A 19367-nucleotide genomic window follows, 5' to 3' on the forward strand; every position below is an offset into this window, starting at 1 on the left:
TTCTCCGCACCAATCTCCGTCCAGAGAAATCCCTCATTCTGGTTCACCTTAGTGATACACAGGAGTCAGAAGGCGTCTGCGATTCTGACTCAGACAAGGAAACTGATGGATCCCTAACTCCAATCCCACCTAGCAATGCAGCGCTAGTTGAGGACATAATCTCGTCCATACATCGGGTGCTAGACATCTCTGATCCGATCCCGGACGCACCACAAAATAAGATTTCATTTGAAGGAGCTTTGAAACCACCTAAGGTTTTCTTGGATCATCCAGAATTTAAATCTATCCTCACAAAACAATTCTCACAGCCTCACAAGAAGCTTAACAATCGCAAGTTTCTGGAGGCCCGTTACCCCTTTCCAAAGGAAACCACCAAAGAATGGGCAGACCCACCAGCAGTGGACCCCCCAGTCTCCAGACTGGCAGCACAGACACTTTTCACTGCCAGATAGCTCAACCCTTAGGGATGCATCAGACAGGCAGGTAGAAAGTATGGCTCGCTCAATTTGTGAAACCACAGGGGCCTCCCTAGCCCCCACGTTCGCTTCAGTCTGGGCAGCCAAGGCCATACTGGCTTGGGCAAAAAATCTACAAACTGGCCTCCAAGCTTCTGCCCCTGAACTGTCGGACCAAGCAGTTCAGATAGCAGTTGTGGCAGATTATATGCTTCATGCAGCTCTGGATTCTGCAAGGGGTGCAGCGGGCGCAATATCACACGCCATCACAATTCGGCATATCCTTTGGCTGCATGAATGGAAAGCGGACGCAGCCTCAAAGAAGTCCCTCACGCACCTTCCATACCTCAGCGGTCGACTTTTCGGTGAAAGCTTGGACACGATGATATCCAATGCCACAGGGGGTAAGAGTACCTCTCTTCCCCAACTGAAACCCAAGCGCAATTATAACAAGCGTAACCAAGCTCGCTTCTGATCCTTTCGGAACTCTTCCGGCTGGTCCGTTTCACGGCCACCACAAAATAACAGCCGCTTCACACGCAGGGAAGACTCGAGGCCGACACAAAAGTCGGACAAATCCTGGCAGTCAAAGGCAGGCCACTCAAAATCAAAAGGAGGAAAATCTAAGAATTTCTCCTCATCATGACTCACGGACTCAGGAAGACACTCCACCTGTAGGAGGCCGACTTTTACTCTTTCATCAAGTCTGGCTACCTATTACAGAAGACAAGTGGGTCAGGGAACTAGTATCTTCAGGATACAAAATAGAGTTCACTTCCAACCCACCAAACAGACTCCTTATATCTGTTCCCCCAAAATCGCCAGTAAAAGCTCGCGCCTTCCACCAAGCGGTCTCATCGCTTCTTCAAGCATGAGTCATAATACCTGTTCCCGCAGCCGAGCGCTTCCAGGGGTTCTACTCCAATCTTTTCATAGTCCCCAAGAAAGGAGGAGGGGTACGCCCCATACTAGACTTAAAACAACTCAACAAATATGTACGAGTACGTCACTTCCGTATGGAGTCCCTCCGGTCAATCATTGCATCCATGGAAAAAGGAGAATATCTCGCCTCCATAGACATACAAGTTGCATACCTGCATATACCGATTGCACCTTCCCATCAGAGATTTCTCAGGTTCGCAATCGACCAGGACCACTACCAGTTCGTGGCTCTCCCGTTCGGACTCGCCACGGCTCCCAGAGTGTTTATCAAAGTCATGGCAGCCACCATGCACATTCTACACTCCAGAGGCATAGTAGTCTTTCCATACCTGGACGATCTTCTCGTCAAGGCTTCTACCTTCAAGGACTGCGGTCTCAATCACAATCGACACCCTGAGTCGCCTGGGTTGGTTAGTCAACCTACAAAAGTCATCACCAACCCCAAACCAGTCTCTGACATTCCTGGGAATGCTATCCAATACCTCCAAGGGCCTAGTGCTTCTCCCCAAAGACAAGGCACTGCCTCTCCGTCTAGGAGTTCGCACCCTTCTCGGCAAACCCCCCTCGATCTCTCCGGTTTGCAATGAGAGTCCTTGGCAGGATGGTGGCGGCAATAGAAGCGGTTCCATTTGCCCAGCTTCACCTCAGACCTCTCCAACTAGACATTCTCAAGTCATGGGACAGGAACCCTTCTTCTCTCGACAGGAAGTTCCAGCTGACGTAGTCAACCAGGAAGTCCCTTCACTTGTGGCTCAACCGGACCTCTCTAACAAAAGGGAAATCTTTTCTCCCAGGTCAATGGAAGGTCCTGACCACCGACGCAAGCCTGACAGGTTGGGGTGCAGTACACCTACACCACAGAGCACAGGGCAAGTGGTCCCCAGCGGAAGCAACCTTGCCCATCAACATCCTGTAGATTCGTGCCATCCTCCTGGCGTTGAGAGCCTTCCATCACTTACTGGCAGCCTCTCACATCAGAGTACAATCGGACAATGCCACAGCCGTGGCATATGTCAATCACCAAGGGGGAACCCGCAGTGCCAGAGCAATGCGAGAGGTGACACGCATCCTTCACTGGGTGGAGAAAACGAGCTCCATTATCTCTGCGGTCCACATTCCGGGTGTAGACAACTGGGAAGCAGACTTTCTCAGCCGACAAGGAATAGACTCGGGAGAGTGGGCTCTCCATCCCGAAATCTTCCAACAGATCTGCCATCGTTGGGGCACTCCGGACGTGGACCTAATGGCGTCTCACCTCAATGCCAAAGTCTCCAACTTCATGGCCAGAACACGCGACCCGAGAGCTCTAGCGGCGGACGCCCTGGTTCAGGACTGGACTCGGTTCCAGTTCCTGTACATTTTTCCACCTCTCCCCCTGATTTCCAGAGTGGTGAGAAAGATCAAACAGGAGGGAGTTCCAACCATCCTAATCGCACCGGACTGGCCCAGGCGTACATGGTACGCCGACATCGTACGACTCACAGCAGACGTTCCCTGGCGTCTTCCCGACCGCCCGGATCTTCTGCCACAAGGCCCGTTCTACCACCAGAACTTAGAGGCCCTCAATTTGACGGCGTGGCCATTGAGACCTGGGTTCTAACCCAGGCAGGTTTTTCGCCAGACGTCATTAAAACGATGATCAGAGCACGAAAACCAACCTCTGCCAAAATTTACTACCATACCTGGAAAACTTTCTTTACCTGGTGCAAATCTCGTAACCAGACCCCACTCCCTTATTCCCTATCCAGGGTACTCGGTTTTCTCCAATTGGGTCTGGAAGCCGGACTATCCCTGGCCTCCCTTAAGAGCCAGGTGTCGGCTCTTTCAGTGCTTTTTCAAAAATGCATTGCTCATAAACCGCAAGTAAGAACATTTCTCCAGGGGGTTTCCCGATTGGTTCCCCCCTACAGACGACCTCTAGAAGCGTGGGACCTCAACCTGGTGCTGACAGCATTACAGGAAACACCCTTTGAACCCCTTAGGGAAGTCCCACTCCGTCTTCTATCCCAGAAAGTGGTTTTCCTCGTGGCAATCACCTCGCTACGCAGGGTGTCTGAACTCACAGCACTCTCCTGCAGACAGCCTTTCCTGATTTTTTTCCAGGACAAGGTAGTCCTTCGTACGGTTCCATCCTTCCTTCCGAAGGTTGTATCCAGCTTTCATCTCAACGAAGAAATTTCACTACCATCCCTCTGTCCGGTTCCGGCTCATAGAGTGGAAAAGGCTTTGCATACGCTTGACCTTGTCAGGGCTCTGCGTATCTATGTGTCTAGGACTACGCCCTTCCGGAAGTCCAAAGCTTCCAAAGCTACCCTTGCCAGGTGGATCAAATCCACCATACAAGAGGCCTACCGCCTCAAAAATTCGCCTATTCCAGCAGGTATTACTGCACATTCTACACGTGCGGTTGGGGCCTCCTGGGCCCTTCGGCACCAGGCTTTGGCACAACAAGTGTGTAAGGCAGCCACCTGGACTAGCCTACACACGTTTACAAAACACTACAACGTTCATACCCAGTCCTCAGCAGATGCGAGCCTGGGCAGACGTGTTCTGCAGGCTGCTTTGCCCCAATTGTAGGGACCCGTCTACACAATATTTGTCCATTGCTTCCCACCCAGGGACTGCTTTGGGACGTCCCAAGGTCCTGTGTCCCCCAATGAGGCGACAGAGTAAAGGAGATTTTTTTGTACTCACCGTAAAATCTTTTTCTCTTGGCCTCTAATTGGGGGACACAGCACCCACCCTTTGCCCGTTCCGGGCTGTTAAGTTGAGTTCTCATATTGGTTTTCCTTTTGAGTTCTTACATAGTTGCCTTCTTATAGGCATGGTTATGTTATCTGTTACTTTCCTCCTACTGCTTTTGCACAAAACGGCTGATGCCGTCCTGGGGTGTATACTGCAGAGGAGGAGCCACGCTTAATCTTTTTCAGATAAGCATAGTGTCGCCTCCTAGTGGACAGCAGCATAACACCCAAGGTCCTGTGTCCCCCAATTAGAGGCTAAGAGAAAGAGATTTTACGGTGAGTACACAAAAATCTTTTTTTTTTTTTTTTTTTTTTGCAAAATCTAGTTTTTGCATCGCCATATTTTGAGAGCTATAATTTTTCCAGATTTCGGCCGACAGTCATGTGATGGCTTGTTTTTTGCGGGACGAGTTGACATTTTTATTGGTACCATTTTTGGGTACGTGACATTTTTTGATCGCTTTCTATTCCGTTTTTTGGGAGGTAAAATTAACAAAAACCCAACAATTCAGGAATTGTTTTTTTATGCTGTTCTGTGTGTGGTAAAAGTGAGAAGGCAGCGTTATTCTTCGGGTCAGCACGTTTACAGCGATACTACACTTACTGTATATTTTTTTGTTTATGTTTTGCCGCTTTTACACAATAAAACAATTTTATAGAAAAAAATATTTTTTTTGCATCGCTTTATTGTGAGAGTTATAACTTTTTTATTTTTCGGCTGATGGTGGCATTTTTTTGCGGAACAAGATGACGTTTTCAGCGGTACCATTTTTATTTCCATTTTGCTTTTTGATCGCATTTTTTTCCACTTTTGTTTGGCGATATGATGAAAAAGCATAGGTTTTTTTGCTCCGCTTTTTATTTATTTTTATTACGGTGTACACGAGTTAATTAGTGTGACAGTTTTATAGATCAGGTTGTTTCCGACGCGGCGATACCAAATGTGTACTTTTTTTGTTTTTGCATAAATATACGGATTTATTGGTTTAATATTTTATTTATTTATTTTGTGATTTTTATTTTTTTATTTTTTTTATTTTAACAGTTTGAAAACATTTTTTTTTACTTTTTTTTTTACATTTTTACTTAGTCCCTGTATGGGACATCAATTTTTATTTTTCTAATCACTGTTCTCGTGCAATGCAATAGACATGTATTGCATTGCATGAGAGCTTTGCTGACTGTTTCACAGTCAGTGTCTCCTGCTAGAGTTCAGCTGCAGGCAGATCCGGAGGCGGTCATGTGACCTCCGGCTGCCATAACAACGGCAGGTCCTGGAAGACATCAGGGGGCCGTCGGAGAGGTAAGTGGACAACCCCCTCTCCTCTCACTATCTTCTATATGCCGCGATCACTATAGATCACGGCATATAGAAGATGGCAAAGGGTTAACATCATTGGGACCTGATCCAATCAGGTTCCGATGATGTCCCCTGTCAGATCTTTCGCTCTGAACCGCAACTGCAGCACTTGCAGGACCCTGGGGGTCCTGAGGGCGGTGGGACCACCAACTGTTCATAAACGTCGGCGCTGCACAGAGCCTAGGCTGCGCTGACTTTTATGTACAGTGGACGGTCTGGAAGCGGTTAAACAAAAACTGATCAAGGTCATGGAAGTAATTACAAAGTGTAAATTTTTTTGTGAAAGTCAATGGAGTGCTTTCCTTACCGCCATCTACTAGTCCTCTGTGGCGCAAAATTGATGTCAGCAGCGCCATCCGGTGACGTCATCAAGTTGTACGTCCTTTTGACCTCGGAAGTGGCGGTAGTCCGAGCTTCAATTGTACTCGCGTCTTTCAGACACGAATACAATCATGCAGTCAGCCGGCTTTTTACTGGTTTTGTGAGCCAGCTATCAGTTTAACAACCAGCTCAGAGAATGGCTAAATCCCACTCCCGGAGGAGGCAAAGTGCTGCCCCTAGGAGACTACTCTGAATGCCACAGTAGGGGGCCTGAAGGTGCCCACATGCTGGTCGAGACCAGGGCACATGCCCCCGCTGCCCCTGCTCTATAACACATTGAAGAAGTCATTGCCTGGATATAGTCTTTTGTTTTGTCTATAGACCACTATGACATATGTATGACAACCACATACATACCGCTGTGCTCGATGGTCTCCTCTGTTTCTGAGCCAGGACGCGGCTTCTCAGTACTGCTAATATGCAGGTTTGTTGTCTCCTGGGTAAACGTAGTATGATACTTCTACCTTTTAGCATTTTATATTCCATTCAGATGAACTGTAGCGTACGTACAGTGCCTACAAGTAGTATTCAACCCCCTGCAGATTTAGCTGGTTGACACATGCGGAATTAACTTGGCATTGTGACATTTGTACTGTAGATCAGCCTGGAAGTGGAAAATGCACTGCAGCAAATTTTGTTTTTGTTTTGTTTTTTTTTGTTTTTTTAAAACGTTAAAAGTTAATTCAGTGTGTCATTTATTATTCAACCCCTCAAACCACAAGAATTCTGTTTGGTCTCTCTAAAGTATTAAGAAGTAGTTCAGGCACCAAGAATAATGAGCTTCACATGTGTGGATTAAAGATCTCTTTTGCCAGCCTTTTCTGACTATTTAAGACCCTCCCCAAACTTGTGAACAGCACTCAGACATGGTCAACATGGGAAAGACAAAGGAGCATTCCAAGGCCATCAGAGACAAGATCGTGGAGGGTCACAAGGCTGGCAAGGGGTACAAAACCCTTTCCAAGGAGTTGGGCCTACCTGTCTCCACTGTTGGGAGCATCATCCGTAAGTGGAAGGCTTATGGAACTACTGTTAGCCTTCCACGGCCTGGACAGCCTTTGAAAGTGTCCTCCCGTGCCGAGGCCAGGCTTGTCCGAAGAGTCAAGGCTAACCCAAGGACAACAAGGAAGGAGATCCGGGAAGATTTCATGGCAGTGGGGACATTGGTTTCAGTCAATACCATAAGTAACGTACTCCACCGCAATGGTCTCTGTTCCAGACGAGCCTGTATGGTACCTTTACTTTCAAAGCGTCATGTCAAGGCTCGTCTACAGTTTGCTCATGATCACTTGGAGGACTCTGAGACAGACTGGTTCAAGGTTCTATGGTCTGATGAGACCAAGATCGAGATCTTTGGTGCCAACCACACACGTGACGTTTGGAGACTGGATGGCACTGCATACGACCCCAAGAATACCATCCCTACAGTCAAGCATGGTGGTGGCAGCATCATGCTGTGGGGCTGTTTCTCAGCCAAGGGGCCTGGCCATCTGGTCCGCATCCATGGGAAGATGGATAGCACGGCCTACCTGGAGATTTTGGCCAAGAACCTCCGCTCCTCCATCAAGGATCTTAAGATGGGTCGTAATTTCATCTTCCAACAAGACAACGACCCAAAGCACACAGCCAAGAAAACCAAGGCCTGGTTCAAGAGGGAAAAAGTCAAGGTGTTGGAGTGGCCTAGTCAGTCTCCTGACCTTAACCCAATTGAAAACTTGTGGAAGGAGCTCAAGAATAAAGTCCACATGAGACACCCAAAGAACCTAGATAACTTGGAGAAGATCTGCATGGAGGAGTGGGCCAAGATAACTCCACAGACCTGTGCCGGCCTGATCAGGTCTTAGAAAAGACAATTATTAGCTGTAATTGCAAACAAGGGTTATTCCACAAAATATTAAACATAGGGGTTGTATAATAATTGACCCACACTTTTATGTTTAAAATTTAATAAAATTCAACTGAGCAACATAACTTTTTGGTTTGTAAGATTTATGCTTCTGTTCATAAAACCTACTCTCGTTTGCAGTTTGAAGGCTCAAACTTATTTGCATCTTATCAAACCAGCTAAATCTGCAGGGGATTGAATACTACTTGTAGGCACTGTATGTCAGTGACCCGCTCCGGTACAATCATTTGACTGCATTGACCAAGATTAGTTTATTGAAAGGTTTCTTTATTGTGCTGTTTATCAGATTGGCTGTAATTGACAGTGACACTTAAGGGTTTATAACAGCTATTGCTCTACTGTGTTCTTGTTAATAATTTAACCTCCAAGCCAATGACCTCCTCTTCATCATTTAACTTAATCATTATTATCATGATGCAACCAATTGTTCAGACACGGTACTGCTACGTTACTTTTCTACAGAAAGTGAAAATAAACATTTCAATTTTGTCTATCCCCTTTGTTGTGGATTTACTTGGTTGGTGTAGGAGAGAGAAGGTGATCAGTTCATCGTTCTTCCTCCAGCAAAGCTGAATTGTCTACACCGGGGATGACAAACTCAAATACATGGAGGGCCAAAATTAAAAGCTTGGAGAATTCCTACAATTGAGGAAGTTTTTCCTTATGATCAAATATAACTATGAACTTTTTCATATAGAAACAAACTTAAAGGGGTTGTCCCACGAACAAATTAAATTTTAATTAATAGATCTTAGAATAAGATATTGGAATAATGTAATATGTTATGTAAGAGCAGTAAACGGCATATGTAATAACAAAGGAAAAAAAGCTTCAATAATACAGATAATAAAGTACGATGCAAACAAGTGTCCCCAAACAGTATGATACCCCATCACAGTATGATTCTCCAACTGTAATCCCCACATAGTGCTCCATACAGTGTAATGGGCCCCACATAGTGCTCCATACAATATAATGTGCCCCACATAGTGCTCCATACAGAATAATGGGCCCCACATAGTGCTCCATACAGAATAATGGGCCCCACATAGTGCTCCATACAGAATAATGGGCCCCACATAGTGCTCCATACAGAATAATGGGCCCCACATAGTGCTCCATACAGAATAATGGGCCCCACATAGTGCTCCATACAGAATAATGGGCCCCACATAGTGCTCCATACAGAATAATGGGCCCCACATAGTGCTCCATACAGAATAATGGGCCCCACATAGTGCTCCATACAGAATAATGGGCCCCACATAGTGCTCCATACAGAATAATGGGCCCCACATAGTGCTCCATACAGAATAATGGGCCCCACATAGTGCTCCATACAGAATAATGGGCCCCACATAGTTCTCCATACAGAATAATGGGCCCCACATAGTGCTCCGTACAGTATAATGGGCCCCACATAGTGCTCCGTACAGTATAATGGGCCCCACATTAAAAAAAGAAATAAACACTCACCTTTGCCCTTTTTCCAATTGCTCCGGTCTCTTCATGGTGTCTTCAGATCCTCTGCACATCTCTGTACAGAGGGTGAGTTGTAATGACGTCATCACGCCTGCTGCACTGAGACGTCAGACGCAGAGGCGAAATGATGGGAGAGGGAACGTCGGCTGACACTCCCTCCTCCATCATTGTTTTCAACTGTATTGGTATCTAGGACACCGATATAGTTGAAAGTGTGATGCCAGGTGGGGGACCTACCCCACGTCGCGGGCCAAGTATACTTTGGGGACCTGCCCCGGCATCGTGGACCAAATAAACTCTCCTTGCAGGCCAGAGTTTGACACGTGGTCTACTCTCTGGTTGCCGGTAAAGCCTCTCCTGTCAAAAGAAAATCAACATTCATTTATAGTATTAATTTCTCTATTCCCCTGATGATTAGGTTGCTGGAGGTTTCTTGTAGTCACTTAGTTCTCCACTCCCCAAGTAAATCTACTATGCATTATGGAAGGTGTGACCCATTGCTCAGGAAGTATTGGCCTTCGGCTTTCTAATATATTGTAGATTTGCTGTAAGCCTTATGTGATGTTGAAAAACTTCTTGTGCAAGAGATGCAGTCACCTCTCATTATTTATTATTATAGCGCCATTTATTCCATGGCACTTTACATGTGAAAAGGGGGTATACATACAAGAACAATTACAATAACTCGGACGCACTTCCAGTTGAATTCTATTGCGACACAGATCCATTGGGTGCGTGCGCAACAATGCATGCTGCCCGCCAATCAGGACGCATGGCAGTGATGTCATACGTTCCTGTCGCACGCCAAAGTCAGCTGCCAGCTTCACGAGAACGCCGCGCAGCGGGGGAGCGAAGGGAAGTTGCGTGTTTTTTTTTGTTTGTTTTTTAAATTAGTGGCCATACTAGTGCATGGATGACTATGGGCTGTGCATTATACTAATATGGAGGACTATGGGCTGTGCATTATACTAATATGGAGGACTATGAGCTGTGCATTATACTAATATGGAGGACTATGGGCTGTGCATTATACTAATATGGAGGACTATGGGCTGTGCATTATACTAATATGGAGGACTATGGGCTGTGCATTATACTAATATGGAGGACTATAATGCACTCCCCGTACTAATATGGAGGACCATAATGCACTCCCCGTACTAATATGGAGGACCATAATGCACTCCCCGTACTAATATGGAGGACCATAATGCACTCCCCGTACTAATATGGAGGACCATAATGCACTCCCCGTACTAATATGGAGGACCATAATGCACTCCCCGTACTAATATGGAGGACCATAATGCACTCCCCGTACTAATATGGAGGACCATAATGCGCTCCCCGTACTAATATGGAGGACTATAATGCGCTCCCCGTACTAATATGGAGGACCATAATGCGCTCCCCGTACTAATATGGAGGCCTATAATGCGCTCCCCGTACTAATATGGAGGACTATGGGCTGTGCATTATACTTCTGCTATGTACGCCCTTGGTGAGTATAATGGTTTATTTATTTTTTTTATACATTAAAGAATAGCGGCAGAACGCGGGACATATACCAAGATGGGAGATGAGGCCAGAATGGGGGATATATATATCGGGGGACATCAGACTCTTACACCACTGTTTCCAATCAGTATTAATGCTTTATCTTGCCTACCTGCTTGTGGTCCTGCAAGTTCATAGCTCAGTGGGTGTTTGAAGTAAGGCATACTCCCTTTTCTTACTTGTTGTTAACATACAAGCCTGGTCACCTGTGTCTTCTACTCTCATATATGTGAATATGGTTGTTATTTCTGTGTGAAAACAACCTAGAATTCTCTGAACACACAGGCTTTGATTGTACTTAAAATATTACAATAGACTTCTGGTGCAAATCTCTTTTGATAAGTTGCAAAATTTTTGTGCAAAATAAAATTGCACAAAGATTTTGTGACTTTTAAGGTAAGTTTCGATCAGCTCTGCCAAAATGGACTGAACGGGGGCATGATGCCACAGCTCGTGTAATTCATGATCAGCTGTGCCATATCTTACAACAGAAATCTTACTCCTGCCCTTGACTTCCTTAACCCTCAACTGGTGAGGTGGGGTTTGCCAAACCCCAGGGAATTTTTGTTCGGCTGCCATTCATTGAAAAATGCTGGTATGAGGATACGCGTCTCACTAGCTTCCATCCATTTGTGGGTGTCAAAAATTTGTTATACTCATGTGTAATCAATCGCCAATAAGAAAACGATTAAAACAAACGTGATCTTTGCATTTTGTGTAAAAATAAGAGATTTCTAAACACTAGGGTATAGGAAACCCCACATCACCAGTTGCGTGACAAAAACCCCACCTCACCAGTTGAGGGTTAAGATTTGTCGTGATCTGCACACCACTTTTCAGATGTGCCCCTTAATGAATCAAGTGTCTGACTCCAGCACACCCCGTCCAGCACAACTTTCTTGATGAATCTGGGCCATAAGCTTTTATTGTGCTCAGCAAGAGGACAGCCATAATCAAGAATGTAGGATCAGGCAACTTAGTTTAGTTTGCTTGTTCTCTGTAACCATGAAAGACTGCATCAGCCAAGTGCACTTTTGTCCGCTTAGGAGCCCTGTAGACAAAAGTTATAAAACCCTTTTTAGATTTATTGGAGCCACAATTGCTACAAAAAAGTGACAACAAAACTTTTTATCCCTCAAGCTAGTTGATAGACAGTGGCTCAGTGATTAGCAGTGTAGTCTTGCAGCTCTGGGGTCCTGGAGTCAAAATCCCACCAAGAACAACATCTGCAAGGAGTTTGTATGTTCTCCCCGTGTTTGCGTGGGTTTCCGCCTGGTACTCTGGTTTTCTCCGACACACCAGAGACATACTGATAGGAAATTTAGATTGTGAGCCCCAATGAGGACAGTGCCCATAATGTCTGTAAAGCGCTGCAGATTAAGATTTTTTTTTAAGTCTTTCTTTTTTTTTTTTATCTCCCACTAGGGAGTGTGTGTATATATAAACATCATATGCCTTAATGAAATCCTACCTTTCTTTCTTTTACAGCTAAGAAGCTGCCAAAAAATGAGCCCCAGAGCACAAGTGGGGCAGCTGGTCGGAGCCGGGGTGTGGATCTCCATGAGCAGACGCAGCAGAACAGGAGCCAGTGCTGCAGCAATTAATACTGGAGAATGGAGAACAAAGGGGATTCAAGATAAGATTATAACCTCTCTTCCTGCACCTGCCCTTCCACCTTCCCGAAATACATCCTAACACCCATCCAGAACCTCACTCTTCTGCCAAGACTTTCCCTTCTGCACCCCTTACCCCCTCACTATGGATAATCAGCACATACATGGAAGCAAAGCGAGTGGCTCGAAACGTCCCTTACCGACCTCCCCCGCCCCCCACACCATTGCAGCCCTCAGCAACCTCCCTGCTAACTGCACTATTGTGGGATTTAATTTCTGTTTATTCCTTTTACCGCTTCCGACACACACAGACTACTCCTGTGACACCGCAAAGGATCGCATCTTCTGGGGACCGCACTTTCTCAACAGAGCCAACAAGAAAAGAAACAAAAAAAACTGATTCTACTTTGTATTATAGCTGCATATAGTGACTTTAATATTGGTTTTCGTTTGACTTCATGTAGATTCCCTACTACTTATATTCTACCTACCATCTACCTTCTGCTTTTTTCTGTTTTGCAGCCTGTCGAGCACCCTATAGATCTTCAGACCTTGAAGAAGCCTCTCGTTACTTACAGATCTTGCTACAGTACTTGTAAATGTTTAATTTCTTGTTTGCTTCTCCTGTCAAATGCATTATTTGTGCACCTGGACAAGTGTAGCTGGTAAATGATCATTCACGTTACTTTAGATTTAGACTGAAAACATGAAGAACCATTTTATGGGTGGTGCACTGGTGTAAACGCGGGAGATTTAAGAGGCACACAGGAGATTTTTGTATTACTGTAAAGCACTCCAAGGGGTGAGAACACCTTCCATTGATGGGGATTGTGGGGTTGGTCCAGGCGGGAAACGCAGCGGCCTCTCGTAACGCAGTGAAAATCAAGGGGGAAATCTGATTGGTGTCTGGACTTTAAAGCACATAAAAAGGTTTACAGAAACTTGATGAAAAAATGGCAGCGCTCTATGCCGCAGTCATTAGAGCTCTTTTGGCCATCTGGTTTTCAGGGATTTTATACAGCACTTGGTTTTTCCATCCATTTGTGCAGCAGATCCAGCTTGTGATGTTAGGACGTAGAGCTGCTGTATGACCATAGACAAAGCCCCATCGATATATAGACTATGGACAGAGTGACAGATGAAGGATTTCCAGTTTGGAGATGTGTATTGTACCTACCCGTCTGCAAGTCCTGATGCCGCTTGGCAATGGTCAGCTGAACCATTCTCCTACCAATTACTTATCAGTCCTTCACGCTGTGTAACCATAGAGAAGTCTGTCAAAGCAGCCACTAAATGACCCTTTTCTCCTCTCTAGTAGAGACCCCATATAATGGTTTAGTATTTCGGTTGATAATCTGCAACTTCCATACTGACCTATGTGTTTAGTGTTACCTTCTGTAAGGATTGCCACCAGCAATGTGGACTTTAGTTCTCAAGTGGTGGAAAGGTTGCTCTTCTGTCCATTTTTGCTTTTATTATATTAAGGAATTCAATTTTTTGGTTATCCTGTAGCAAATGATTGATTATTAAAGATCATCATCCTCCACTAGAATAGTGATCATGTTCTCTCACATCACAACATACATTATTAACCACTCTTCACCCTACCAAGGAGTCTTCTCATCGAGCCAGGTTGGGCCACACTGAACCAAATCTGACTCGTGAGGTTCTCCTAAGTCTTATATATACACCAGTTGGCATGACGGGTATGTGCCTTTCTGTGTGTGTTTAAGTGTTCTTACTAATTTTTGTTGGTGACTTAATGGATTGCCAGTTTTCTCTTGATATGTGCCTTCCTTCCATAGGTGGACAGGACTGTTGTTAAGGGTGTACCACTCTTTACATTTTCTTACTCTTGATTCTGTGAGCGTCCCATGTGGGAGAGGGCTAGACAGCTCATGAATGACATAGATCTAGGAGTTATTATAAGGATATATTCACAAGCAGCAGATTTGTTGCAGTAATTGCCGAGGCTGTCCAATTAATCTGAATGGGGCTAGAAGAAAATCATTCAGAGGTGTTACACTGATTTTCTATATTGCTGCATGGGAATTTCTCCTACAGGTCCTCCTTTGGTGCATGCTTTATGATACTCATTAGGATTTATTATCATGGCATTGGAGGTAGGTTAAAAGAAACTTATACCACTTTTATTGTATTTTCTGCCACTTTTGCTGTACTTTACTACTTAATTCTGCTTTACAGATATTGCACATTTATTGAAAATCTGCACCTTTTGTGCAGTGTAATAGGCATTAATGATGGTTTCCCAACACTACAATAATATATGAAGCTCTAGACTTCTCATGTTCTGAACACGTTCAGATTTCACTCTTTGGGTAACTTAGTAAAGTTATCGGATATATATGGCTCCATCTCCAAGGTTCATTCTTGGAGCAATTCTGCACGTACCTTGCCTCTATGCATACGACTGTACAAAATTTCCCAGAAATTAATTGAATTTCCAGCCCAAGTGTAGGTTTTGTGTATACAGTAAGAAAAGCCTATACGAAGATACCCTCCAACCATCTATAATAATGTCGGCCTAAATTTTTTTTAGACCGAGATCACATCCTTTTTGGAGCTTTTATGCAAATTACCAAACTGGACACTAATTGATCCATGTTTGTACAGCTTATGGTTGCTGCTACAATTGAAACACCCCTCTGCTGATGGAACAGTGAGCGTATGTAGCAGAGTTTATGTAGGATGTCCTTCTGCCTGTGGAAGATGTAAGTGGGCTATTGAGATTTTAAACAGTTTTATTAATCATTGCAGCGGATTTAAAAGTGATATTTTTTTTTACTGTGATTTTACAAGCAATTTATGCCTTTGATTTCACGGAAACTCTCATCCATCGTTTCTGCAAAGCTCGGCTTTAGGTGAACATCGGTCATTGGCTCGGACTCACTACAATTCACTTTAGAGAAAATAAAATCACTGCTGAGGTGTAGTTATGGGACAGCAGATTGCAATGTTGTGCTTGTCGTTTTATTTTTTATTTTTTTCAATGTCCAGATGAATTGACACATTGTATTGCCACAAACAACCACTGTTGTACTCCAAATACTAATGACACTGCCAACTTCACCTTGATTCCCTATCTGCACATGGGTGAAACCTGGACCAAGTTGGTATATCGCAGCTCTGAGAGATTAGAATTTCTCGGTTTTAATGTGCATTTTTTTTTTCTTATTTGCATTAAGAAAAATCTAACTTCAGTTGTAACCATAATGAACATCTCCCCCCAATCTACCAATGTATTTAATGTAAGTAAAAACAAAGACTGTGTGTGTATATTAAATGAACTTAGCTTCTTAATGATTGTCCGATTCATTATTTTACATTTCTCTTGGTAAATGCCTGTTCATACCTGACCGTGTTTGTGTGGTTGAGAACCACAGTACCAGTACGTGGAGGAAGAAGAGAACAATCCAACATCCCTGCTCCACTTATGGGGAGATAATAGTGTCACAATGCAGTATAGCTCTATCTATTAGTTGTAAATCGGGGTCACACTGCTACCCACAACTCAGACATGTTGGATATTTGGTATATGTCTCAAGTCGTGCTCAATTTTGCTACTACACACCAAAATGCAAGTCATGCGCATCTGCTTCCTTTCTGCCATTTGTCAACTTGTTTGTTTTTTATTTGTAGGTGTCTTTCTTTTTTTTTCTTAAAGTGAACCTGACCCTGGATTCCTGGATTGACAGGTCCCTGCGTATACGCGTACATTAAAAGCAAATCAGAACCGTTATAGAGTCCTAAATGGTGGGGACAGCTTTGAAGGTATACCGATAGGGGGTAGGGAGATAATATCGTCGGCAAACAGTGACGACTTTATCTTATTCATGAGAGACCCAAGAAAGGATCTTGGGAATATGCTAACTTTGATGGAGAAATTTGGAGATTTTGCAGGCTTTAAAATTAATAAAAAGAAATGCGAAATTCTGTTACTTAATGATGAAAGGAAAACGGAGTGGCGAGCCGTCATGTGTGAGATCCCTGTTGTGAACACATCCATTAAGTATCTAGGGCTCCATCTGGGCCGCACCGCAGATGCAGTATGCAACCTAAATTATTTGCCTCTAATATCCAAAATGAAGAAGCAGTTGCAGGGTTGGAGTGGTCTGCCACTACCCTTGTTAGCAAGAAATCACCTAATTAAAATGATGTGCTTTCCAAGATTGCTATACCCCTTACAGACAATTCCTTTACTGCTTAAACGCAAAGATATTCATAGATTGCATAAAGCATTCACATCTTTCTTGTGGAAGGGAAAGAAAATTAGGATTAGTTTAAACACTCTAATGCAAGCTCCTGAGCGGGGAGGACTAAACACTCCTAATGTCAGAGCATACAACTTAACTTGCCTCACCAGACACGTAACAGATTGGCTTAGGGGATCGGAGAGACATTCGGACATCAAATTAGAGGGTGAGTTTTGTAGTCCTTGGGCCCTGTATGTCATGTATTAGCCCGAAAATTAGAAATTCCATATGTTGCGACACGCTATTAACTTGGAAAGCGGTACGGAAAAAGATGGGGCTTTCGTGGAAAGTGTCCAAATATCTGGAACCTTGGGCATACCCGAATTTTAAGCTGGGAAAGGAAAATAAACTCTTTAAGGAATGGAAGGAGAAAGGGGTGAGACGGATGAAGATATCGTGCATGTGACAGAAAAGAGATGGATGGCAGAGAGGGAAGTGGTGGAACGATTTAATCTCAGTCCCTTTCAAAGCATACAATACTCACAGCTTAAAGGTTGGATTATGAAAGAATTGTGTTCGATTGAGAAGGAGTTATGTAAAAATGTTATAGATAAATTACTGGAGGGTGATTTGTATGCTCTGAATGTATCAAGAATCTACGGCGCATTGAGAGAAACTCTATCCCCACAGGCGAGCAGACAATTTTCAAGGGTTGGGTGAAACAGCTTAATGACCCTGACATAGCTGATAAGATCCTACAAGGATGGGCAACAATGAAAAAAACGTGATTAATGAGGCTTGGAGAGATACCCAATTTAGGATTATTCATAGGGCCATTTATGGGTTCAACGTCCAGATTCAAGGGGAGGGTGGAGGTCGACAGAGGAACTGCCCGAAATGTCAAGAAGATCGCACTGACTTGTTTCACGGGCTATGGAGCTGTAAAACAATCCAAATTTTTTGGAAAAGTATTAGGAGTCTGGTTAAGGGGATCTCGGGGGGACACTGGGCATTAGATCCATACTTCTGTCTTACTAGTCTATTGAACATCAAACAAAAAGAAAACGTGCATCTAAGCAGTGATCACCGAGATAATAAATGAAGAATAGTAATAAATATCCTGCATGTAAGATACATCAGTTAATTTTATTTAAATATCAACAGACACAAATGAAGGACATACCAACAAATTAAAACACCATTAAAAGATAGTGGAATGAACCACTTAATGAGGAGCCAGCTACTCCAAAAACCTTTCTATCATGTAATAGACTAGAATGCAAATAAAGCACACAATTGAGTCAAACAGGCTGTGTAAGATATCTGTAGTGGTCAATATTGCACAGGTCCTATATTGCACACACCCAAAAAAGAAAAATTATATATTGTACACTTAGTTTGAATAACCAAAGTGCAAACAATGATTATCAATAAGTGTTTACTCCCCATATGCAGGGTGTCGGGCCAGTGATATGGTAGAACTATAGATAGAATAAGGAAGTGATATATCAACACTGAGTACCCCCACAAAGTTGATCACCCCGACAGTTAAGGCAGAAAAAACTGCTCCCTGCAAATATGGCAATCTAGAGCCGCAACATGACCCTAGACGAGTATACTTAATTCAGACAGCCTGTGCTCTGGAAGGTGGAGCTGGGACCTCAATTCCCAACGCGTGTCGCCACGCACGGTGGCTTCATCAGGGGCATGTATGATCCCATTCCATGTGCCAGTATATAAAGCCTAAATAATTAATGATTTACCCAAGAAACAGCTGCATTCCAAAAGACGCCGGAGCCCCAGACATCGTGGAGCGGAAGTGTATGTTACTGAACCGGAAGTACTCCCCTCGGCATTAATACATCATGTGCAACCAGCATAATATGCGTCATGTGTTGCTAGGGTGACCCACGCCCACATACCCATCCAGTCTCCATGTATTGGCGCATGCGTAGCTTGATGAGGTACACCCACAGTGTTGGCCGCAGAACGAATGTTGGTGAAGTCAGATGGAAGATTTTTTAATAAATAAAAGCTCTCCACATACCATAGATGAGACACACGGGAGTGTATACAAAAGTACCACCCCTGCGTATCCATGGGAATGGGATAAATTGTCACATACTCAACTTACCGTAACATGGAAGCTACTGTGAAGGGTTAATCTATTTCAGCTCAGTCTTGCACTCACCCTCTATTCAGGTTGCAAATTGAGCCAACAGGTGGCCAACATAAAACAAACATCAAAGGGTTAACTCAGAAAAAAAAAAGTGCTTTTGTCCTTAGAGCATACAAGGGCCAAACTTACGTTAAAATCCATGCTTACTGTCAAGGGGTAATAGAAATACCAATTTTTTTCCATACCTTTCCATTAAAGAGAAAGTGGATTGGCAAAGGTGAAATTTCTCCATACACTTTTTTTTTAGTTTGGTTTCCTCTTCTTGAAGGGAGACCTACAGCTCAGGGTTACCTGAGAGAAGATTGCAGTAGATGTTTTACCTGGGGAAAGATTCCTCCGGTGTTCGTTGGAGCGAGTGTCTTCCTACGAAAGTGGTTGGTGGTGCGATCTCTTGGTCCCCCTACTTGTTTGGATCCCTTTCATCCTCTTGAGAAAATTCATGGGATCGAAGGAGGATTCCTCCAGAAACAGAATGCAGGATCGGAAGTGGCGTGACATCTTGTCATTGTGTGCATCGAGATACCGTGTCACCTG

General features: G+C 44.1%; 1 protein-coding gene across 1 annotated transcript in view; it reads left to right on the forward strand.

Moving 5' to 3' along the window:
* RAB5B (RAB5B, member RAS oncogene family) overlaps positions 1 to 15761 on the forward strand; it is a 53434-nt gene extending 37673 nt beyond the window's left edge. Inside the window, exon 6 of the mRNA XM_073663714.1 lies at positions 12316 to 15761. Within this exon, the coding sequence (XP_073519815.1) occupies positions 12316 to 12431 (116 nt within the window). The 3' untranslated portion in view covers positions 12432 to 15761. The remainder of the gene's footprint in view (positions 1 to 12315) is intronic.
* Positions 15762 to 19367: the final 3606 nt, after the last annotated feature.

The sequence above is a fragment of the Phyllobates terribilis genome, unplaced genomic scaffold, assembly GCF_046119375.1.
Source record: "Phyllobates terribilis strain yellow unplaced genomic scaffold, ASM4611937v1 Scaffold_2__4_contigs__length_985480577, whole genome shotgun sequence".
Lineage (NCBI taxonomy): Eukaryota > Metazoa > Chordata > Amphibia > Anura > Dendrobatidae > Phyllobates > Phyllobates terribilis.